General features: G+C 37.1%; 4 protein-coding genes across 4 annotated transcripts; all 4 read left to right on the top strand.

The window, feature by feature from the left end:
- Positions 1 to 1,124: 1,124 nt before the first annotated feature.
- Positions 1,125 to 2,135, top strand: BCIN_06g07010 (hypothetical protein). The gene is made up of 3 exons (XM_024693711.1): positions 1,125 to 1,521; positions 1,569 to 1,751; positions 1,835 to 2,135. Exons 1-3 carry the CDS (start codon positions 1,177 to 1,179, stop codon positions 2,018 to 2,020), a joined length of 714 nt encoding a protein of 237 aa, XP_024549497.1. The 5' UTR covers positions 1,125 to 1,176; the 3' UTR covers positions 2,021 to 2,135.
- Positions 2,136 to 2,560: 425 nt separating this feature from the next.
- BCIN_06g07000 (hypothetical protein) lies at positions 2,561 to 4,810 on the top strand. The gene is made up of 7 exons (XM_024693710.1): positions 2,561 to 2,974; positions 3,040 to 3,088; positions 3,142 to 3,355; positions 3,408 to 3,490; positions 3,536 to 3,673; positions 3,727 to 4,253; positions 4,326 to 4,810. The coding sequence occupies exons 1-7, from the start codon at positions 2,676 to 2,678 to the stop codon at positions 4,633 to 4,635; spliced, it is 1,620 nt and encodes a 539-aa protein (XP_024549496.1). The 5' UTR covers positions 2,561 to 2,675; the 3' UTR covers positions 4,636 to 4,810.
- Positions 4,811 to 12,666: 7,856 nt separating this feature from the next.
- On the top strand, positions 12,667 to 14,739 carry BCIN_06g06990 (hypothetical protein). Its single transcript, XM_024693709.1, has 7 exons — positions 12,667 to 12,967; positions 13,019 to 13,188; positions 13,258 to 13,509; positions 13,564 to 13,634; positions 13,697 to 13,987; positions 14,034 to 14,322; positions 14,378 to 14,739. The coding sequence occupies exons 3-7, from the start codon at positions 13,476 to 13,478 to the stop codon at positions 14,638 to 14,640; spliced, it is 948 nt and encodes a 315-aa protein (XP_024549495.1). The 5' UTR covers positions 12,667 to 12,967; positions 13,019 to 13,188; positions 13,258 to 13,475; the 3' UTR covers positions 14,641 to 14,739.
- Positions 14,740 to 15,321: 582 nt separating this feature from the next.
- Positions 15,322 to 18,358, top strand: BCIN_06g06980 (hypothetical protein). The gene is made up of 3 exons (XM_024693708.1): positions 15,322 to 15,826; positions 15,877 to 16,207; positions 16,258 to 18,358. Exons 1-3 carry the CDS (start codon positions 15,498 to 15,500, stop codon positions 17,272 to 17,274), a joined length of 1,677 nt encoding a protein of 558 aa, XP_024549494.1. The 5' UTR covers positions 15,322 to 15,497; the 3' UTR covers positions 17,275 to 18,358.
- Positions 18,359 to 24,214: the final 5,856 nt, after the last annotated feature.

Raw genomic sequence — 24,214 nt, 5'->3', positions numbered from 1 at the left:
AAATGAGAGTGTGCACGTAGCAGGGACGTGCACGTATTAGGGATATTGGTTAGTCATCATACCTCCGGTGGCTCGGGACCACTGGCTTAGTAATCGTGTCTCTGTGATAGTTAGGTATGTGAGAGGGTAATGTGTCACCGTAGACACGAATTAGTCAGTCCGGGGTTTCGAAACTCCGGGGTGACCAGGGGGCTTCATGATCGGCGGTTGGCGATCGTGATTGATTAGTAACTAAAGCCTTCAAATTGAAGCAGAAGGTTTAATGATAGAAATGAAATTTGAATTTCTATATGACAAGTTCATCCTGAGCATTCTATAATAGATTTTTGAGAATATTACCTTTGAATCTAATCTGAAGTGATGACCCTATGGCCTTTTCTACTAATTCACCATCCCCCTATAGGAATTAGTTATCATTAGTAGTGAAGATCAAAAATGTCATCTGAATGGCAGTTATCTTATCAAAATTTTATAAAAGAGCATCTCTTAGAATTTACAAAAGTAGCATTTGTTCAGAACAATATTCGTCTAGAGTGAAATTCGATCAGAATAGTATTCGACCAGAATAGTATTCGACCGGAATAGTATTTGACCGGAAACCCTTTTAGTGGGCTCCCTACCCTCACTCAAAAATTAGTGTCTTACCAAAACACTGTACTAGTATAAGGGGTAGTAGAGTTTCAGAATCATATTGTTATATATTATCGATGCAATATACTCGTACTGTCAAGATTCAGAAGATATGTGTTTCGGAAGATATGTAATTCCAAAGCTATATGAATATATATCAAGTATACGTAGATTGACATGATTTTCTCAGTAATAGATTTATATGTCTTCTGGTAATACAGGCTATATATTGTCATATGATCATATATCGGTATAAAACAGAGTCTAGCACAAGTAGGCTCTGTTACATAGGAAGCGCAAAAGTCTTATGTAACTATTTTCTTAGCTTTGTCCCTAGATGATATTTTCACATCGGGACCGAGATCTTAGATCATACCCACTAGTTGATATGTTGCCACGCGTCTTAACAGGCATTCAAGGTATTAAATAATCCAAAATTTGGATTGTGAGTAAGTTGCTTAAATGTATTTAAGTCAAATAATTCCCTTTACAAAGGCTTGGTCCATTGCTCCAAGTCTCTATTGTTTATTCATATCTTCATCCATCATGTTGACCTCTTTTACCACGTCACTTATACTAGTCTTACCAGCTCTGGCAGCCGCTCGTATAACCCATCAATCTCGGGCTCTTGTGAATAGCACAGCATGTGCTCCAGTCCATTTGATCCTTGCCCGTGGAACAACTGAGGGCTATCCTGGGACTCTTAAGACCTTAGCCGAGTTGATCACTGATGCCAATCCAGGAACTGATTACGAGAGTGTCATTTATCCTGCCACAGATGAGACTTCCACAAATAGCTATGCTGAAGGACTTTTAGCTGCTAGGAATCAGTTCACTGCCTATGCAGAGTTGTGTGAAGATTCGAAAATTGTTTTCCTTGCTTACTCTCAAGTATGTTATCTTTCTCAGAAGTTTTTCATCTAAACTAACTCAAATAGGGGGCTATGGTTGTTGGAGATATGTTGGCTGGTGGAGGTGGAGATACAATTCTAGGTGCCGGGAATGGATCACTTCCGATTAGCTCGAAAATCGGGGACCGTATGACGGCTCTAGTCCTATATGGCGATCCAAGACACATCCCCAATGAGAGCTTTGACGTTGGAAACAACAACGTGACTGGCGTAAGTAATGTTGACAGATATGTTGCGGCTTAAAGGTTGATAGAAATAAGTGAAGAAAGAACACTAACTGTTTATTTATATAGAAATATCCAAGAACTGCTTCACAGATTTCGGTTATCGAGAATCAATATTCTTCAAAGATTGCAGACTACTGTAACATCGGAGATCCAGTATGTGCTAGTGGTAACAATATCACAGCTCATGGTGTATATCCTCAGACTTGGGATACTACTGCTGCTGCTTGGGTTCAGACTATATTAGACGGTTAGACGGTCAGACATATGATATGGGCGGATGCCGTTCCGCTTAAGTGATATGTGTAGCTTGTACTTATAGGCCCTTCTTTTATAGTTTAGAAATAATCATTTGTGTTCTTGCTTCTTATTTGACTATTAATTATTGCCACGTAAGTGCTTTAGAGTCACTATTCTTACCCTCAGCTCGGAGATACTATGCTTTTAATGATTCAGTTAATCTTACCTAATCCTTATAGCTCTTTCCATGAACAGGAAATTACTTGCTAGTGTCTATAGAGTCCAAAAGTCTTGTGTAGGCTTGTACTCAGGATGCACGTAAATCAAATTAGCTAATCAGTCTCATTTTAAGTAGGTGGATCTTCGTCTTATTATTTTTCTAGCAAGCATCCTATCATTATGTATCAGAACCCAGCATTTCGGGACCGATATCTTTGCCCCAGGCCTCAATAAATGTTACAACCCGCGTCTAACGCTCATTTAATCATATTAATTAATGCTGATTTAACCCCTTTTTCCCCTAACAACTCTAAGCATCAGTGGGGTCATATCGATGCTGCTTTCACTCTGGATACAGTGCAGTAGATTTCTTGCATATAAGAATAGTTCTGTAACTTGAAACTGCTATTACTCAAACTTCAAATCATTTATTCATTTATCAAAACTCGCAATGACGAGATTATCATTAGTTTTGTATACACTGGTCTCCGTTGGAGGTAGTTTGGCTGTGGACTGTACCTACGATGCCGTCTTACCGATCATGCCCGCCGGCGTAACTCTTGCCTTCGCCACACCCGTCGCTGCGAACGGGACTTTTATAGTGCCAGAAGGTGATCTCGGCTGGCCAATGAATCCTATTAACCTGCCGAAACTCTGTGCTATTGGCGCGACTGTTCCTGATGAGTCCAATAGCAATTATACTTTCGGGTTTGGGCTTTTCTTACCAGATACATGGAACGGACGGACACTGTAATGAACTTCCATATTTCAATGATTCTTCATTGATCTGAATGTGTGCTAATTTGGGTTCGCAGTACTGTAGGCAATGGTGGTCTTGCAGGAGGAGTCAATTGGCAAGATATGGTAAGTAGCTCGCCAACATTATCTTAAGGGGCGAAAAGTAACGGAATATTCAGGGCACCGGTGTAAAATACGGCCACGCAGTAATTTCCACTGATACAGGCCATAATGGCAGTACCGTCGATGCAACATCGTTCTATCAGAACACTGGCACCCAAGAAAATTGGGGGTGGCGCGCATTGCATGAGAGTGTTGTGCTTGGTAAAAATATCACTGAGGCCTACTATCAGACAGTCCCAAGTTACCATTATTACCAAGGATGCAGTACTGGTGTGTTGATGAAGAAGATAAGTATCAAAGACGCAGCTGACGTAGTCTATAGGTGGTCGACAAGGCTTCAAAGAAGCACAGATGTTCCCCCAAGACTTCGATGGTGTGATTGCCGGAGCACCAGCATGGTGGACTGTAAGTTCACCCTAATGGTATCCTCTATAGATGCTAACATCAAAGTCCCGTCAACAAATCTGGCAGTTCTGGACTGGATATGTGAATTATATCTCCAACGCCAGCGAAATTCCCTTCGAGATGTTTGACACCATAGGCCAAGAAGTTCTCCGCCAATGTGACGGTCAAGATGGACTTGTCGACGTATAATTTCTCCACCCAAATTCCACTGATCATCTCCAGTTAACTATCTCTAGACCATCATCTCCGACCCCCTCGGCTGCAACTTCGACACGCATCCCTTGATCTGTACCAACAGCACAAATGCCACCAGCTCATGTCTTACTTCTGCGCAATTAGCCACATTCGACACCCTGACCAACGACTTTACACAAACTAACTCCACCTTAGTGTTCCCAAAGTGGTTCCTAGGTTCGGAGCCTGACTGGTATATGAACATTGATGGCGGTTCACCTAATATCATTGGGCTGGGCTATATCCAATACATGCTTGGTCTTGGGCCGGAATGGGATTGGCGCAATTTCGACGATTCAGTTGTGCAGCTGTCGGAGGAGTTAAATGCTGGGCAAGCTGACGCCTCTGATTATGACCTGAGTCCTTTTATTGAAGGAGGAGGGAAACTTATACACTACCACGGGCTGGCTGATGGTGGAATAGCAACGGGTGCTAGTTATTATTTGTTCGATCAGATTGATCGGACATTGACGCCAAAGGGGGTTGCATTAAGTGACTCGTATAGATTTTTTCCAATCCCGGGCATGGGGTAAGTCTTTCTTGGTTCTTACTCCTTAGGCATACTGATTAATATCTTATTTCATTCAATAACTCGTTAAAGGCATTGTACCGGCACCGCTACATTCGTTAACGCCCCTTACTACATCGGCGGCATCAGCATGACCAATAATGGACAATATTCGGTCCGGGGGTATCAAGACGCGGAGCACGATGTACTGTTGGCGCTTATGGATTGGGTGGAAAATGGAAATGCGCCGGATAGTATCATAGGGACTGCATACGCTAATTATACGACTGAGGATGTTGTGACGAGACAAAGACCTATATGTGCGCATCCCAAGCAAGCTCGGTTCAATGGCACTGGGGATCCTAATAATGCGGCAAGTTGGACTTGTCAGATGCTTTATTAGAGTATTGAAAATTTGAAGAGATGAATGGAAGAAAAAGGGTGAAATTGTGAGCTATTCTATTTAAGCTTATAAACAATAACTTGTTACGGTGATGAGTCACGTGATAGATTGGATCAGTATATATAATCTTTATTCAATTGTATTAGAATCAATGCAAGGTGACGACTAGCGTATAATAGGGTCCAGGAGAATATAAGAATTTTAATTAATCCCTTAATATCCTTTCGAAAGTGAAACTATATATAATATAAAAACTCTGTATCGAATAAATGATTGGCCTGATATCAATCCTACATTGACATTCTATATGTCATGGGTTCAATAGCGTAGTCTTGTAGATGCCTTGAACATTCATATCCTATATAGTCAACACTCATTCAGTGTCTTCTTTTATTCTTATAGAATATCATATATCTTATTTAATACCTATCTCCTACTCTATAATAGTATATTTTATTTTACAAAAGAGTCTTATTGTAATAAAAGCAATTCAACTTTACAAAGAAATTCTTTATTTTTATTTTTATTTGTTTAAGACAAATCTTTTTATAATTTTTACAATCTTTTATATCTTTTATGCTTTTTAATTTTCGCTTTCATTTTTGTTTTTATTTTCGTTTTTGTTTATATTTTTATTTCGTTTTCTTTTTCTATTATAATTAATATATTAAGTATTTCGAATATTAGCTTATTACCATCTATTTAACTTAAGATATTTAGAGTTGAAATTAATAATACTTTTAATTAATAATAATGAATTATAAAAAAACTATTTAGCTTTTAGAATTATAAACTTTACAATTTTTTTCTTTATTGATATTAATACAAAATCAATAGGATTATTTTAATTATCTATATAATATTATTAATTATATATTCGATTCATTCTTTATTATTCAATAAATATTTAAATGAGGTTTGGTTATAGAGTGTTTTTTTAAAACTATTATAAAAAATCAATTAAGTATTCAATTTCAATTGATTTAATTATTATAATCTCAATTTATATAAAATTTATTAAGTATTCCTATTCAAAATAGAATTAATCGATAACAAACTTTGAAGAATCTTGAATCTCTTTGAAAGAAAAAGATAAGATTGATATCTCGATAAAAGGAATATATTATTTGAAAATAAGATTTATAAATCTATTAAATAATTGATTCGATTATTTTCCATATAGAAAAAAAGAAGCTTTTATATTTAACTTTTTTTTATCAATAATTATATATAATAAGAAAGATTGATTAATATAAATGATATTATTAATAAAACCTCGATCTATATTATTAGTAATTCCTTTTTTAACAAACTTGATAGATTTTATATTTCAATCGATATAGCACATAAAACCTCGATTCGATTTAATAAATTCAAGATAACCAATAAGATATTTTTTTCAGCTTTTTATATTCAATTAGAATATTTCAATATAATATATTATAAGCAGTTATATGAAATGATTATAATAATAAAAACAAAAGTCTTTTATAATCTTTAATAATTATTTATATAAAATTTGAATCCTTATTCTCCTATTGATATTAATAATTGGAAATAGAAATTTGAAGTTTGAAATCAGAATTTATAAAAGAATGAATACCTTTTGAAATCAAAAATGAATTCAAGCTTTATATAATTCTATACATTCTTAATTAATATATTATCCACTATACTAATATTATTTGATTCTATAAATCTCGATATTTTTAAAATACAAAATCAACAATGAAAAAAGAAATATCGATTTAGTTTTTACCATTATTATAAGAAATCTAATTATTCAATATAAAATTATAATATCAAAAAACAAATGGATATATAATAAACAATTAAAGGAAACTTTGAATTCACAAATTCCCGAAAAGATTTCAATAATTATAGCTTATATGGAAATACTCCCACCAATCAAAACAATCAATACTTTAATCAATACCCTAACAATCAAAATAAATTTTATAATCGAAATGATTTTTAAAAATACAATTCTCGAAATAATTATAATAATAACAATAATATTTATATTATATTCTATCCTAGATAACAATTAAATACATTTTAAGAATTTATTAAAATTAAATCTTTAATACTTTCAAAATAATACAATCAATATATAACCTATGCCTTTTGTATACAACTAAAAATAATATAGTATTTGATATTATAAAACTCTAAATAAATAATATTCTCATTATTATTAATAAGGAATTTGCAGATTATAAATAAATTAAATTTAAGAATATAGAGTTTATAATAAAAGAATATAAAATATTAATATCAAATATATTATTCAAATTCAATAAAGATTTAATTATTTAATATAAAAATAAATCAATCTATTTTAATTAATAAAAGTAATGTAAGAATTTATAATTTGTTAAAACAAAATCTTTTAATATATATAGAATTTATAGAAAATTAAGAAAGTTAGTAATAATAAAGGATTAGTATATTGTATAATATGTTTATAGAATATATATTACAATTATATGTTAATTAAAAATAGTTTTCGATTTTTCTTTTGTTATATAAATAATTAATTCAAAAGAAAAGAATTGGATAAATATAATAAAATTAATATTATTTATTAATTATTAATTAAATATAAAAGAGTTATTAGAAATATATTAGCTTTAGAATTTTATAAAATGATTTTAGAATTCAATATTAATATAATAATTAAAAATATAATTAATAAGATTTTTTTAGTATGTAAGATATTATTAATTATATATATCAATTTTAAGTTATTTTATAATTGTTCTATGAAGTTTGATGTTATTAATAAAAAGAGATTAATGATTGATATTATAATGATTTGAAAAGTATATAAAAAATGAGAGATTATAGAAATCAAATGGATTAATAAAGAATTTAATTTTGTAGATGTAATGATTAAATTAAAATTGTATTAAGTATTTAAGGATTTAATTAATAATAATATTATTATGATTAAGGTTATAAAGTGAATTGATAGAAATTAAAAGGTGTAATAGGGGGAGTGTAAGATTAAAAAGAAAGGTAATTATATAAAGGAATTTAAGGAATTAATTAGAAGGATATATTATTAACGATTTTAGAAAATTGTTAATATTGGGATAGAGATTATATAATTGTATTAGTATTTGTATTAATGTTTTTCGATATTATAGTAATATATTTTGTAATCCTAACTTTTAAAATCTTAAGTAATATTATAATAGTGTAAATCATAATATTATATTAACTTTACCATCCCTATGGTGATATTAATAATTCTTTTAAAAATGAAGTTATATATAATATAAAAACTCTGCATTGAATAAATGATCGACCCGATGTCGGTCCTATATCGATGTTCCGCAATAATAAATTGATTGATTTCAAATAGATTTGTTATTTAAATGTAATTGAGAGTTTGAATTTCTTTTAAATAATCTAATATAATTTTTATACAAGTTTTTTATAAATATATTATTAATATCTGAAGTTATAGTATTGTTGTTATTGAAATCGCGCAAGTAATAGGGATGTGTATGTATTAGGGATCTCGGTTAATGCTCTACAGCTTAGGTAATTAGGAAACTCTTGTTCAAGAGATCTACAGTCTTGGCCTAAAAGTCTCTTACCTATAATGTAATACAAAGGAATCAAGGCATCATAGAATTAGATACTAGGAAGGAGATAGAACGAGAAATAAACTATATGTAGCCCTGAATATACCCAAGATTTGCCAACACATATAATTAGTTTTTACCACATTGGAATATACCTGACACATATAAAGACTGCCTCCCCAAGTAGAATTCGCATTTTTGAAACATGAGGAGCTGGCCCGAACAGATATCGGTGTCCAACGTTAGTTGTGACACAAAGCTGTGTTAAAAAAGGATTACATGTGGAAGAACTCGCACTAGGGGCCATGAGACCAACAGTTGGTAAATCGGTGCGCGAGAGCCACAAAGTTATGTGGAGGAAAAAACACCAGCAAATCAACTCCTAAAGATACCGCTTGTGCCTTCCTCACGTTTAACATTCGAAATGAAACTCTTACGACTTATAGTCACGAGTGCTGCTACTCTTCTCACAGTTCAAGTCACATCGACGGTAGCACAGAATATTCGATGGTGGAGAATATCTGATGACTGTACACAAGGTAAGTAAAATTAGTTTTACTGTTCAAAAATTCAAACTCAAGAATGACAAGAATAGGCAGATTATCCCACCGAGCATCGGAAATGCTTACGGATTGGCTGTGAACGCGCTGAGAGCTGTCAGCATAAGCGAACTAGGAATTGCAGATGCTAGTCTAGGAGCCCTTTCACATGAAAATCAAGGCCTTATTATGTGGAAACTCGGAAGTGATATAGATGCAGTACGCTACAAAATCGGGAGTAAGTTGCTTATTTTTCAATAGAGCGTCTAAGTCCGACGCTGAGCAAATGTTATGCTAGAATTTTTGAAGCTCGCAATGGAGTTCTGAATATGCGGAATCGCGGGGCTCCAGCAGGTATGAACCCTGAAATCAACGATTTTGTGAGTTAATATACTGAAAACTAGGTCTTTCCTTGATAAATGTAACAAGCAACGTTATTGTATCATTTGACGGAAATTTTCTTGTACAACAGAAAGATAAGTGCAAAAAAATGGAGCAGGGCATGATAGCCTGATGTCCGACATATGAAGTATCTTCTCGTACTTATTTCGGTGCTGTTGCTAACAAAAGACAGATCTAAAAGCAGCAGCAAAAGTAATAGATAGTCTTACCTATGTATACAGTCTGGTGTGGGCTTATAGTGCTGGAGATATGAGATTGAACATCGGTCACTTTCAAATACAAATTTGTGGATGGTATTTGAATTTTCGTATGCAAGAGACTTTCAAATGGACATAAAGCTCATTTCCACTGGACTGACCCTGATAAGATGAATTATACGGCCTTCTACTGGGAGTCTTGTTTAATCCGCCGTTGACTCAGTGACAATCTGGAATGAAATGCTTCTGCACGACATAAGTACTACCCAGAGCAAAGCAACGAATTCATCTGATAACAATCAGTTAACCCATGCGCATTCATCCAATCATGCCAGAAGGAATGATGTGAGAGGAATTTTGGGTTACGGCTAGAGAGAGTTTCTGAGTGGGCGCAAATTGAAGCTAATGCAGTCTAGGACAGTCAAATTGTGGAAATTATCAATAGTAGACTAAGCACTGGTGGGCTCCTCAACAACGCTGGTAAGTATTAAAGCGATCTGGACCCTCCTTTTGTTCCCTGGTTAACGTCAATCAGATGTCTTTGCACTATACGCATCAGCATGTGCAATCATGGCGCATGGAGGTACAATTCTCGAGAATGAAACTTTCTCTACTTAAAGGGATCTGTTTTGCAGCTACAATGACATTTAAGTTCCTTACGATGGCAAACATTTCAGCAATAAGCAGGAATGGTAGCAGAATTACAATTTGATATGAAATGAGGACAACTCAACTGAAACATGAAGACTTTTTATAATACAGTACTAGGCCATTTATATCCGCCCCCCTGCTTATTTTATAGTATTACATTTTACATTATCCTTTTTCAATATTAAATATTAAATCAATCAAGATTTATAATTTAATAGAAACTAATATTTTCTTTAATTTTGCTTATTATTTTACTGTATATATATATACAAAGTGAGGTATTTATAAATATTATTTTGTGTCTCTTTAATATATTGCAGAGTACAAATTGTAAGTATAATCAAAAGAATCAAATATAATTTTAGGAGTGTAACATATAAAAAAACGCGTTTTAAAGGGTTTCAGATACGAGCAGTGCATAGTCCCCGTGTTTGAAGAATTTCTGGAGGGGCAAAGGAAATTGAACAGTGTAAGTTATTCAAGAGAGAACGATTAAACGGTAGATAAAAAAGAAACTGAACATGAAATACCACCGGTCGCGTTACCTCTCTAATGGGCTGTAAGATTCTATCCATCTCTTCGTCTCGAAACTGATACCAATGCTGCACCATGTAAGAATCTTCAATCTCTACACGAAGTACAGAAAGACTTTTCATGCCAGCTATTATTCTCCAAGAACTTTCCCAATGCCCCCCACAAAAGCCTCGATCCTTCTGTGAGCTTCGTGTAGCTGGCTGATAGCCTACTCTTTCCCATCGCAAATCCAGTGAGCGAATGGAATCTAAACGCTGGGGAAGAAAAAGACTTGGCAATAGCCGAAAACAGTGAACTGTTGTTTCAAAATTGTTGCTCCCATACAGGTAATCAATTGCCTCGGAATAGCTTTCTAAGATTAGTTACAACTCGACAATGGAAATGATAGTACTAACATTTTGCGGCAAGTCAAAAGCAGAGACAAGAATTTAGAATCTTGCCGAGGGCAAACAGTGATCATGTTTGCTTTATCAAAGGAGTCTAGCCTTGGGAACCATAGATTAAAACAGCGTTCATGTTTTGGTTCCCCTAGGCATACGATGTGGACCAGCTTGTCGTGCGTTTCGCCGTCATACTTTGCGAGTGTGAGATGTAAAACTTTCCCGCCCATGCATTCTTCCCAGATAACTTTTCGAAGCTCAAATGGCAATTTCGATAGGAGCAAGCATTGGTTTTGGGAGATAGTTTTATGTTTTCTGCGTTGAAGATCTGGGACAGATGAAAGAGGAAGCGTGAGGGAGCTGTCTATTGATCTTGGAATCATCGGGACAGGGGTGTGACCAGGATGACCTTCATGTTGCATGTGTCTCCAATATCGCGGACGTGATTTCTCTCTTTGACGAGCAATCAAGTAAGATGGGATATTGAGACAAATATACGGGAGGCAAACGATAAAGAGTAAGACATCTTTTGCAGGCCATCTGTTGGTTCCTTCGGACATTGTGGTGTGATATTCAGGCAGGAAGACTGAGCTTGCAGGAAATAGCGATTGAGCTCTGAAAAGAAACGCGCGATGTTTGGCTTGTTTTGAAAAAAAGAAAAAAGAAAAAAAGAAAAGAACAGTTCTGTGAGGAATGAATTTTATGCACAATGTTGTTGAGTATTCATTGGCAGTGCAACTGTGCCTCAGCGCTGCAGAAGGATTGTTGTGATGTGTTATCGCTAAATTTGGTATCCGGATATTCACACGGATAAATGGAGATTAGACAACTTTGTGATCCAACATCTATTTGAAGTCGTATCGACCAATCCCTCCATAGAGTAGAGAGTAAGAAACTTTGCATCAAACCACAGATATGAATCATCAATGACTACACGATTAACACGTGACCATATGCACCCTTCCAACCTACAAAATGAAACAGGGTCGGTTGCAAGGTTCCATTCAAATTTCAATGCGTTGGATTCTGTGTACGAGGTTAACTGAGGTCCATCTAAGCTGACAGCCTTAATCGATAAGTCGGAATTTGAGGCAAAATCCTCTTGATAAAATTGCCAGATTTGAACTTTCCGTAGTGAGTGACATAGTAATTTACGTCTAGATCGAAAAACCCGGAGCTTTCATGAGTCTTTTGAACTCTGCATGGACTGTTTAGCCGACTGGTGCGTTTTGGCAGATAACAATATGTCCTTGGTTCTTGAGATATGGTATCCAACGACAGTTCAAGCGGGATTCCGACATCACCAAATCCATGGGGATAAACATTGGAAGCGTGACTGCAGATATAAGACGAAAGCTATAGATCAAAATATATAAACCTCCCACTGATGGAGTCTCATTGTTTGAAAAATATTGTTGCATTAGGCAAGTGATCTATCTCAAGCATACAAAGGAAAGCAGCGAGCGAATGTGCAAAAGTTCATCCAGATGTATTGGCAATGGCAAATTTACTGTTTGGAAATTTCAAATATGGCGCGCACACGCGATAGATTTTTCCAGGGAAGATGGCATATGAATAAATGCCCGATGAAATTGGATAGCAAAACTTCTGGCCTTCTCCATAGTCTTTTTTCTGTGTTCGAAGTGTTTGCATAGGCAGAACTGGATGCCGTGGAGTTATTTCGCAATAGAGACTATATAGCAAGCAGTTGATTAATTCAAATCCCGATGCTGACCGAGAAACAGATGATTTTAGCGGATGGTCCAACATTTATGGTCAGTGATCGTACAGTGACACTCTCCACTAATGCAAGCAGGGTGAGAAAATTAAAGGCGGCTGTTAACAGTCGTGAGTGATACTGCTGGGCTTTTAAACAATGCAGGTAAGTGCTTACATATAAACGATTCTTGTTCATTGATGATGGTTGAGTAAAATAGACTCCTGGGCGCTATTCGGGACAGCATTTGCTATTATGGGTTACGGGGGAAAGGTCGATCAATATGGAACGGTAATCTATGAATAGTATTAAGCAGGTTAATCATCAAGAGTATGATCTCAGTTGAATTGCTAAATGACAAAATTAGGTTGTTGAAAGAGTGATTTTGGAAGCCTTCAGATGTGCTGGGTGTAATGGCACGTGACAAACACGTGACATCACTGGAGTCACTTGTAGTGATAATCTGCAACTTACTCAACCAATCACGTTGATATCTCCTAAATTGTTGATTGAGATTTATAATCCGGAACTATTTTAGTAAGTGATCTTGTAGAGGCCGTGGCGCAGATGTCGCATTGTCTAACATATCCATTTTCAATCGACCAGATATTGAGGTAACTTGGGAACATGTCCATGACTCCTTGAAAACAGGATGAGATGAGACACAGGGGTACTCCTGTTCCCCCATAATAGCCGAAGATACAAGGTGGAGCCCAGCACTGCTGGCCCCAATCTGACCCATAAAATGTCATGGCTCCACTTGTTGAAATGTCTACGCGGACGCTGAGAGAGATCGTGAACACTCATATAACCCTACGTTCAAAATGGTAAAGATTGTACTTGCTGGTGGCGCTGGAAGTAAGTTGTGGATAGTATGAAGGGTTTGAAAGTTAGGAGCTGACGCGATAGTAGATGTTGGACGGGAAGTTTTGGAGGCACTTTTAGCGGAGGGTAAACATGAGATCAAAGTATTCTCCCGAAAAGTAAGCCCAAGCGAGTCCGGTAGGTCATTTTTTGTGCCGAATAACTGCTGATATTCAAATAGGAAGTTCCAGACTTATCCTCGGAAGGAGTTACAGTCAACGTTGTGGATTATTCAGACAAAGCAGCACTTGTGAATGCACTCGAGGGAGTCGATACGGTTCTCTCGTTCATCATTACATTTAATGATCCCAATAATCAATCTCAAATAAATCTCATTGATGCATGTATCGAAGCCGGTGTTCGTCGGTTCGCACCTAGTGAGTGGGCTACCAGAAGTCACTACGGAATGCCCGCATATGAGGGAAAAGATCAAGTATATGATTATCTTCGAGAAATCAATAAGGAAAAAAAGGTTCGTTGCTCCAAACTCGTCATCTGCAATGCTGATTTAGAGATAGGTTTTGGAGTTCACTTTGTTTCAGTGTGGATTGTTCTTGAATTATTTCAGTTACCCACATCCTTCGGCGAAATTCATGCAAATTTTTCCAATGCCGATAGATGTTGAGAACTGTAGAGCTATCATCCATAAGGATACAAAGGCCCAAATCACTTTGACCTCCGTGCAAGATTTGGCAAGAATTGTTACTAAGGCAGTGGACTATGAAAGCGCATGGCCAGAAGTCAGCGGAGTTCGTGCAAATCAAATGCCGGTTTTGGACTTCATTAAGCTTTGTGAGAAGATTAGAGGTTCGTCTATTTCAAACTATGCGTACGAACTTTACATCAACGCTATCTTCTGTAGGAAAAAAGTTCATCGTGGAATCTGTTGAAAAGAGTGACTTGGAAAAGGGGATACTTACATCTTCCTGGTTCCCTGTCATCGTGCACTCTTCGGTTTCGGAGGATCTTAGAGATGCCTTTTCACAGAGCTATTTTTCGGCGTTCATATTGGCACTTGAGCGTGGTGGCTGGAACGCATCCAACGAATGGAATGAGTTGTTACCAAAATTTTGCTTCACATACGCTGAAGAGTTTCTGTCCAATGTGTGGAAACATGGGCCATGATCAGTTCAAGAAATAGAGATTAGGTTTGATAGCGGGAGAATCTTAAGTCCTGCTAAATACTTAAGATTTAGTCCAGTTAATTGATTGATTTCTACCTTATAAAGAAATTCAAAGATACTGACAGCTCAATGTTTTATAATTTTAACTAGTAGTATGTTCCGTCGGCCGACACAGCCATTCCACGCGTAAGGCCCATGATACTATTGGCTCCTTGTTTCAATATAATAGATAAATCTATCAGATCATTCTATCATTTACTCAGAAAAGATTGTGAGTATGTAGAATCTCGACAGGTTCAACACAACTGAGAATTAGCACTGATCAATACAAGCGATATGGTTCTCGTTTATTTGACGAAGCTTAAGCTTAGCAAAAGTGATCACTTAATGTCTGATAATATAAGTTCTTGAAGCTCCTTGAGAAATGCATCTAAGAATTCGATTGAATATTTATATTTAGACATCATCAATGATGTTTCAATTATTTCAGTGGATGTGTGTGATTAGGTGTGTTGATGTCTAAAAATATGTTTGATGGAAGGGAAAGAGCCACAATGCACCGCCACATTACACGAGGCTGATGAAATACTGCGGCCGCTAGCTCATGCAAGACCAGAATGAAGAGCTACGGTTGGCTGCAGCTCATCACAGCCTTGAGCTAAGACGGTATCAAAACATCAATGATCGATGATAATTGCTTCAACTATATATTATTTAAATCTCACATAATTGTTCAGGATTTCCGATTGATTCGAAATGAATACGAAGTTGTTGTAAACATTATAGCCGGCAAGGTTGCGCGACAAACATCCTAATCCCCGCTCATACCCTCTCTCCGTGGTATCGAATCCTCAAGTCATGGCTATCCTCGAAGAGTTCCTCGAGTCTATCCTGAAATTTCTCAGAGCAAAGGATGGAACAAGTCTACAGTTATGGCTTCGAGTCGAACCTCCTCTCCCCGATCACTATTTCCAGCTTGGTCGAGAATTGAAAGCGTCATTTAAAAACAGCACGGCACTCGAACGCCATATCGCGAAGCTCCTGCCAGACGACCCCAATGCAAGTTATGAGGATGGTAACGTTTGGCCAGGCTTTTTGGCTTTCATGAAGGACTACCTGGAGTTCTGGAGGGATGTAGATTTCGAGGATTTGTTGGAAACGCACTCACAGCTCACCGTTTTAGCAAGGTAAATGAGCTCTCTTATCTTCAGCCAACATACTAATGGGATGGGAATAGCACATGTTTAGCAGCTTTATCCAATCCGACATATGGGATAGTGATACTCCCAACGGCCATCCAACTATCTACTGCCCTCGCGAAACTTGCAATGACACTTGATAAAAGACCGGATCTTACCCGAAGATTGCGAAGAGTTGCCGATGTCGATGCTGGAGAGACGCGAAAGACTTTGGTAGAAGGAACGGCAGAAACAATACAGCGCGCTTTTACAGTTTGTTTGACGGAAAGGACCACGAATAGGAATGGGGTTGGGTCAGATGGAAAGCCAGAGGGGAAGAAAGTTGGAATATACTCGTTCGCAAATCTGGCTTTGAAACTCTTCTTTCAAGTATGGTGGCCTCCAATCGATCCATGGAATAATGCTGAATGGTCACGTAGTGCCGGAAAACGCGATTGGCGAATCAACTCATCACGAATATCACCCAACACTCTCCACCATTGGAGCTCTATCCCGCAAGTCAAAGGGTAACATATCTTTATTATCTTGGCCGATACTTCTTCTCGAATACCCACTTTTACCTCGCCCAATGCAGTCTTCAAGCTGCTTACGACCAGTGTCATGCACAGTGCATTAACCAGCGACGTCTGATTCTGATTTATTTGATATCATCAAACATGATACTCGGTCGATTCCCATCTCGGCCATTTATGTCACGTCCCGAAGCTGCTGGGGTACTTGAAAGGTTCACACCAATTGTGAAGGCCATCAAGTTGGGGAATTTGGCTGCTTTCAAGCGTTCATTGGGTCCAGAGGGCGGAAATGAAAAATGGCTGTTCGACAAGGGAATTCTTCTGCCACTATTGTATCGTTGCGAAATATATGTATGGCGTTCACTAGCACGACGTGTTTTATGTTTGACATACCAGTGGCCGTTCGACCCCAATTCAAAGAAAGCACCGACTCTAAACCTTGCCGATCTAGTCACAGCTGCGCAGTATTGCCAGAAGATCCTTGAAGGTTGGCAGAGGCCTGCAGACTCTGCCGCGTTTATGCAGTCAGGTCGTACACACGCAAATACAATGTTTATAACAGCACAAGACTTAATCAAGCCTCCAGGTGTGGTGAAACTTTCGCCAAATGATGGGGTAATTTGGGGAGGTAAAATGCCAGAAATGTTGGATGTCGAAGCAATTGTTGCGAGTTTGGTACAGCAAGGGCTATTGAGGGGGTTCATTAGTCATATACAGGGTAAATTTGCAATTTTGGGAGCAAAACAAAGGGGTGGACCATTGAATGCAGGGTTTCCACCAGTATGGGAAGTTATCAAAGATAGAGCTGAGAAAGAAGGACATGGTAATGAAGTACCGGGCTGGATTACTGGTGCTGGCGGTGGATATACAAGTGGAGGAGTCGTTAATTTAACTGGAATTGCTCGACCCGCTGGGGCTACATGAGCAGGAACGAATGCGAAATACCCAAGAAGCCCGAATAAATTTCAGATTCATATCATCTAAAAAATTAGGTGTAATTCTTCGCCGTCTCATACGAACCGACCTCGTCTATTGTGACCTTCTTATCTGTAAAAACGTCCAGGATATCGGCAGGAGGTGGCTCATTTCCCTTTACGGCATGTGCCAAGAAGATCCCTTCAACACAACCAAGCTTGCACTCAAGTAGACTAAAGCTTTAACATCAAACTTCCGGCTTATCAGTTTTGACGTCCTCGAATGTATGGATATATGGCCATACAAACGGTTCCTTGGAATGTATATAATTCTGGTATACTTTCACCTCCCACGAATCGATGCTCGGCAGGACGAAGCATTTTCACGAGTCAAACTTGCTATTTTGTACATTTCAGAGCTCAATACAGATATACAACTATCATTCTTGGATACTCCAATCACTTCTTGTGGTGTCAAGCCGGGTGTGGTATCTCCACGGTTCCATTCGCTCTAGGTGAGAGCTATTGAGGACAGTTCAATCTATGTTCATCTGGTTCGCATTTAAACCTGGATTTGTACATTAAATTGATCTTTCGTCTACATATATTCACGACACGTACAAAGCGAAGTCTTTTTATTTTCATAAATTTCCGTTGTGCGTGGGAAAGTAGCGAAGTTAAATGTCATCTAGCTGTTTATTTGACTATTGAAATGAATAATCAATTTGACAATACGTGAGATATTCGAGGATTCTTTGCTAATCCTCAAACTGACCTGCGCTATCTTTGAGAATTATTGTTGCAGCGTGCTTCTGGGATTTTGAGGTGTCAGATTTGCAAATGGTGAGAATATGCCAGCACCATGACATATACGATTCTCAAGGTATTGGATATTATTCATGTTCTTTCTTAAGGATAGATTATATCGATGTTAGAGGGGATAGGTGTAAGAGTTTCTTTGTTCCGTCTTGGGTGATAACAGAGGGCAACGAATTACAAACATAGGCTTTAGATTTACCGTTGCCAAAAAGCAGGTGAATAGATTATTTACTTTCATTTCTCGAGATGATGTCGTCCCAATTTCACAATATACACTTCCTTCTGCAAACTCAGAATCCAACTTTATCTTACCTTCCCTCCGAGTGCATAATCGAATCAAAAATTCATAACAGTGCACCCTCTAGATCTCATAAAGCAGATGATAGCTGATGGGATGAATCCCAAATCCTAGAGCATAACTATCGTCTTATCTTCCATCATGTTATCTTCTCTTCAAATATTTTTTGTAAAAGCCTGATCTATTCACGGCAACTAATAGAATCTCTGTCAATATGGGATTTAGATGATCATCTTATCGTTGTATCATTACTCCTTGATCTATCTCTAGATGCATTATTTATTGGTGCTTGGTCGTCATTGAAACCACTTCCAAGCATGTGACTTACTCACACCCTCCACATCTGCGGTATATCTTGCCTACATGAATCATTATCTCAGCTGGGTCCCACCCGCCAAACTAGTCATCGGACTTGAGGTTTCCTACGCCATTGAGATCATAAACAAATTCGCCATCAGTGTCTTCAAACTAGCCATTTTTTTTTCTCTACAAACGACTGTTTATCATGTTGAAATCAACTGACTGAGGAATCAAAGACGCGGTATGTTTATTCTAGGCATTTATCGGCGTTTCCGAAGCAATCACTATCTTCCAATGCGCACGATATCTGACGCATTCAAAATTGGACCGAGAAAACCCATCGGCCAATTGATAATACGGCTGTGCTGTCTTGCGCAACGGTACCTAGTTTCCCGTTGACATTGTGATACTTTTGATTCCGGCCCCAGTCGTTTGTAAACTCGATGTTCTTTCAAGATTAAACTCTGATTTGGCGGTAGAATTTATCACTGGCGGATGATTTTTTGGTGGCCATCAAAGATGATGGAGCCTTCAGCAAGGAGATTGGGTCCTATGAATTCAGTAGAGGTTGCGACATCGGAAGGAGATCTTGGTGAATAGTTGAGTGGTGATAACATTAAAGTTAAGAAGGTTATCAAGATGCACTTAGGTTAAGTGGGGAGTCGATATGGGCGGTTCTGAGTGTCTAAGCGAGGAGATCCGAAAACGATGAGGGAAGTAGATCATGGATTTCAATGAATTCTGAGGAATAGTCGGGCTACTGTCGGTTTCATAGCAGGACAGTGCTAAATTTTATTCTTTAGGAAAAGCACGGAAGATTTAGTATGTACTTTTTTTGGACTGTTCCACCTAGAGCTTTTTGTTATTAGGGTGATTCTGTATACTGAGTTGTGTGTGAGTATTGAAGTTTCACACGAGGAAATCGATGTCGGCTTTAGTGAATTGTTTTAATTTTCGTTTATTAAAGCTGTGAAGTTCCTAAAACTATTAATAATTATGTTGCAATATAACTGAATGTGGAAGTCACTATGAACTAAGACATAGGATAGGCATAGCGCTCTCGTAGCTCCAAACGTCAAAAATATCATATTTAATACACTAAAAACCCTGCTATGAGCTTTTGTTGCTTTTAATAATCCAAAAAATTATGAATAAAATTACTACACCTGGTTGGGATCTCTCTGTGTGATGACCGACCGCCGTCTATCAAAGTGGACATAACTTGAGGATGACGACTTGATTTGATTTGATAAGATTAATTGTGTGAGAGAAAGCAAAATATTATTAACAACAATATTAGAATAAGGAATTATGAAGACATATTATTATCTTTTTTTCAAAATCAAAATCAAAATTTATAAATCTAGTAATGTATCTGATTTACGTACAACTTCATACTAACTCTTCATCGTTTATTCTAAATATAATCTTCTTGTGAAAATATGAACTTTGAATGAGGATGATTATGAGATTCTAATTACTTAAGATAAGGAAAACATAGAGCGATACATTAATCCAAATAATATCATATCTACTATTGAAAAAAGCCTTTTACTTGCTGATCTCATAACCGTGTTACAGCCTTAATATAACCTCCAAAAAGACATATAGAGCTCTTCTCAGAAGATATATATTGTGAGTGGAAATTTTAGGTAGATATATATAACAGCTTTTCTCATCTAACGAAATTAATAATGTTATATTCCTTACTTATTGCCGCCAAAAATCAACGTAAAGAGCGTTATTAACATTACGAAATATAATGCTTCCTTTACTACAGTTCTATAATATAATTTTACAATGTCATTATCATCTAATGATTTAGTTAAAGCATGTGAGATACCTAACAGAGAGAAGTTCGTTAAAAGATAGGACCTGATCAATTGAACTACAGCCACCGAAAAGATTTCAAACATTGAATTGAAAAAAGAGACACAATTATAGTAGTAGATACACCAATATAGTAATCAACGTCTTAAACAAGGCCTTAAACTCGGAAATTATCATCCCTGAAATCGAAAAGCTTCTCAATGATTGAAACTAGGCAAGTCTTAGAGTCCTGTCTTGTCTTAATGTTTTTTGTTTGTCTTAAAAAACCATTCAAAGTTGAAATAGACTTTCGAGACACTCTATAACCAATATAATAGATGTTACAATAAGAATTCGAACAGAAACTTGTAAACTCCAAAGAACTTTCAATTAAAACTTGAGTCGAATTGTTCTTCATTCTATTCATATCTCATTCTTAGTCTTATATTATCTCTTTGATCTACTCTAAAAGTCTATATTTTCTAATATAGATTCCACAAAATGTAACAAAATTATAAGGAAATAGAATCTTCTCATTCAAAGCTCTACCTGAAAGAAACGGCAGACAGTAATCGTCTAATGAGTAGTATATCATACTTATGCTGAATCAAACCGAGGGAGATAGTCAGGTCACATGACATCAGCATCTAAGCGAGAATCTACGTTTCTTTGTATCATACCAGCAAGGGCTTTCTTTTTGATTAGACTATATTCGTAATGATGTCAAGAGGTGATATATATGTATTTTCTTTTAAGCTTAATGATGAGTGATTCAGTGATTGTAATATAATTTCTCAATCAGCAGAATATATAGGTGTAAAGGAGGGAGCAGGAAAGTGCGAATTCTCTTGCACAAAAGGAAGAGAGATGGCCTCTGCTTCGGTGACTCCGTTGCGTTGATCGTCTTACCTTTAATGCGTCGCAGCTTGAGTCTGCTATATCTCCTACGTTAGCAAAAAGACACGAGGGAGATTTATACCAAAGAAGGCATTGGGGAAGATTTTCGTACCTCAAACGCTTTTAAGACAGAGACAAAACTCCACATCTTTCGGTGGCAAGCTGACACATTGACATATCAAGTCTTTGGAGCTTGACAGACAATATTGAGGAGTACCGAGATGTTATTGTTGTGTACTGTATTTACTATCGACCGTCAGATCAAACACATACTATGAGCATAGTTACCTACACGTACTTGCGTTGTCTTATCGGAGTCTTATGCTGCCTTTCGGTAATGATTCCAATGTGGCCCTTTGCCTCGGGTCAAACTCTACATTAGATACCCGTCAAACCCAAGATCTGCGTACTTGGCTGTATATAAGGCTTTGAGGGCTGACTATGCTAGCTAATATGAAAGCGGGCTCAACTAAAGATTAGTTTACCAAAGACTTCGCAGGCTAGTGTGAATTTCTCTTCCAATAGGTTGAAAGACCTCCCCGGATGAGTACTAATTTAAGATGGACACACCAAGAGACCAATCTATACTCCCGCTGATATACCTGACATCCGAAAGTACTTGCTTTCTTTTCGAGAGTTTAGTTTCGATTTGATATGGAACGATGGCATCATTCCTGTAGTTCGATTGTCTGCGCTAAAATTTGCTTTATGAATATGAACGGTTAGTCCATGATACTTGATTCAAAGAATAATATACTAGCAGCAGGGCATTGTGTTACATGCAGAGTTGAGAAGCTATAAGAGCGACGCGGTGGAGAGTTTGTATTGCGGCAGTGTGGTTTCAGAATCAATTTATGCAGATATTATGGACCCAGTGTTTATTAAAACATTGCAATTGAATTTCCCCATCCACATTAGAAGCACTAGTTCCGACAGAAATACTCCCGAAACTTCCAGTGCTAAAAAAAATGAGGAGAAAAGATAATATAATAAAGCTGTCGGAGGAAACAAGACCATTGAAATGAAGAATTATTGTGCACAGAGTATGGAGCATTCCAAAATCTTAGCTCCGTTCCTTTGTAACATCTCTTTCCGCTCGAGTTGGTTCTCAATCTCCTTATTCCTCGCCTTTCTATAATTCTCTGGTTTGCACTCCAGGAGCCATTATTGTGGTGGTATTTGGCCGTTGAATTCGTGGAAAGTTTTTTTGCCAATGGCGTTTTGTCAAGGATGCAATGTATTTGAGAAAGACCGGTGCTGATGGGTAGAGGAGGAATACGTCGAAGAATATTAAGAAGTCGTATTGGGTCGAGAAAGGAGATGATCATGGGTAGGCGCTTCTACTGTTATCGAGGTTAGCTGAGACTTGTACTTCAGGGAAAACGGTATATTATACTTGTACCATGTATGTGACAATTGATTAGTTTTTGACCTTTGTCTTCTTTGCGTTTCCTCTTTGATGATTGCCATTCTGCGACGTTGCCTAACCAACTGCTCCAGCTCGATTGTCAGCTCGCGGATTTGCTGCCCGGGCGCCTCCGCCTCCAATCTATTCTTGCGCTCAAAATCCTATTTCTCTGTGATCACAGCTCAATTAACCTCAATGAATAGATTCAAAGATCAAAGACATGCGAAAGAAGATGACGTCTTGTTTGAGAAACGAAAGAAGGATTGGCAAACGTTCAGGAGAAGACCATTCCATGATTTTGCATTCTTCGATTACGAAGAGTGTAAACTCCCACTCCTCTATATCATTCATTTTCTCTTCGAAGTTTAATGTGAAAGAAAGCTATCTGATAGGTTGAGAAAACAGCAAAAGGTTGGAGAAATTCATGTAAGAAGCTGAAGTGTAACAAGTTAATTGAAAGATTGAAAGCAGAGAATACCTTTGAATTGACCTGGGGCCTGTGCACTAGATATGGCTAGTTTGGTTCCTATGGTCTCTCATTTTGAAAATTCTAACTCTTTTGATTGGTTCCCTTTTTCAACTGTTGAGGCTTACCGAAGCCTTAGCGACAGTTCACCCGGATTCACTCCTGTACAAGAACTATTCGAGAACACCCAACATCTTTGTGAGTACATTATTGTGAAGTTAAGAAGAGTAACTGTTTTTCAAATTAATAGAAATATCTAATCGGGAACTAATTGAACAACAGATGATTTTGATCTAGTTTGAATGCTCTTCTTTTGTTGGTCGTCAGATTGATCGCGTTCTCTTCATCAACTTTTTCTTCCGTAAATGTCTTGAAGATCTATAAATAATATATAGAAAGATCCTAGCATAGTCTCAAATCATCACAGAGACGGAGACGGAGAAAAGAATCAACTCTGATCATTTGAAAGTTGATTTATGTCATGACAAAGTGTAGTCACCGTGAGGTCCAGCATAATTTTTCTACCTAGTCACCAGTCGCATTATGGAGCCAAATCTGAGGATGAAATCTTTTATTAAAATTATTAAATTTTTGAAAGCTTTAGAAGAAGAGTCATACATGTACTGGATGAGAAGAGCCTTCAATGAAACAATGCATCAATGATCATCAACAGATTGTGAAAACATAGTAGCATCCGTTGATTCTAAAGCTAGTACCCTTAAATATAAACAAAGAGTCTTATATTCTCATATTAATCGACTACCTACTAGATAAATCCGATTCATTCTCTCTCGCAGTCAAAATACCATTGTCCAAATAATCTACCCACAGAAGTCACGAGAGTATACACAATGAACATCGAATCTGTTCTTTCACATTACAATACCTATTTTCATTTGAATCGTCATTTCTACTTGGCTCATTATCATAAAACTTCTTATGTTCATTTTCTC

This window comes from Botrytis cinerea, chromosome 6 (genome assembly GCF_000143535.2).
Source record: "Botrytis cinerea B05.10 chromosome 6, complete sequence".
In the NCBI taxonomy this organism is placed as follows: Eukaryota; Fungi; Ascomycota; class Leotiomycetes; order Helotiales; family Sclerotiniaceae; genus Botrytis; species Botrytis cinerea.
The sequence above is the reverse complement of the archived record's forward strand: the minus strand, read 5'-3'. Positions and strand labels throughout refer to the sequence as shown.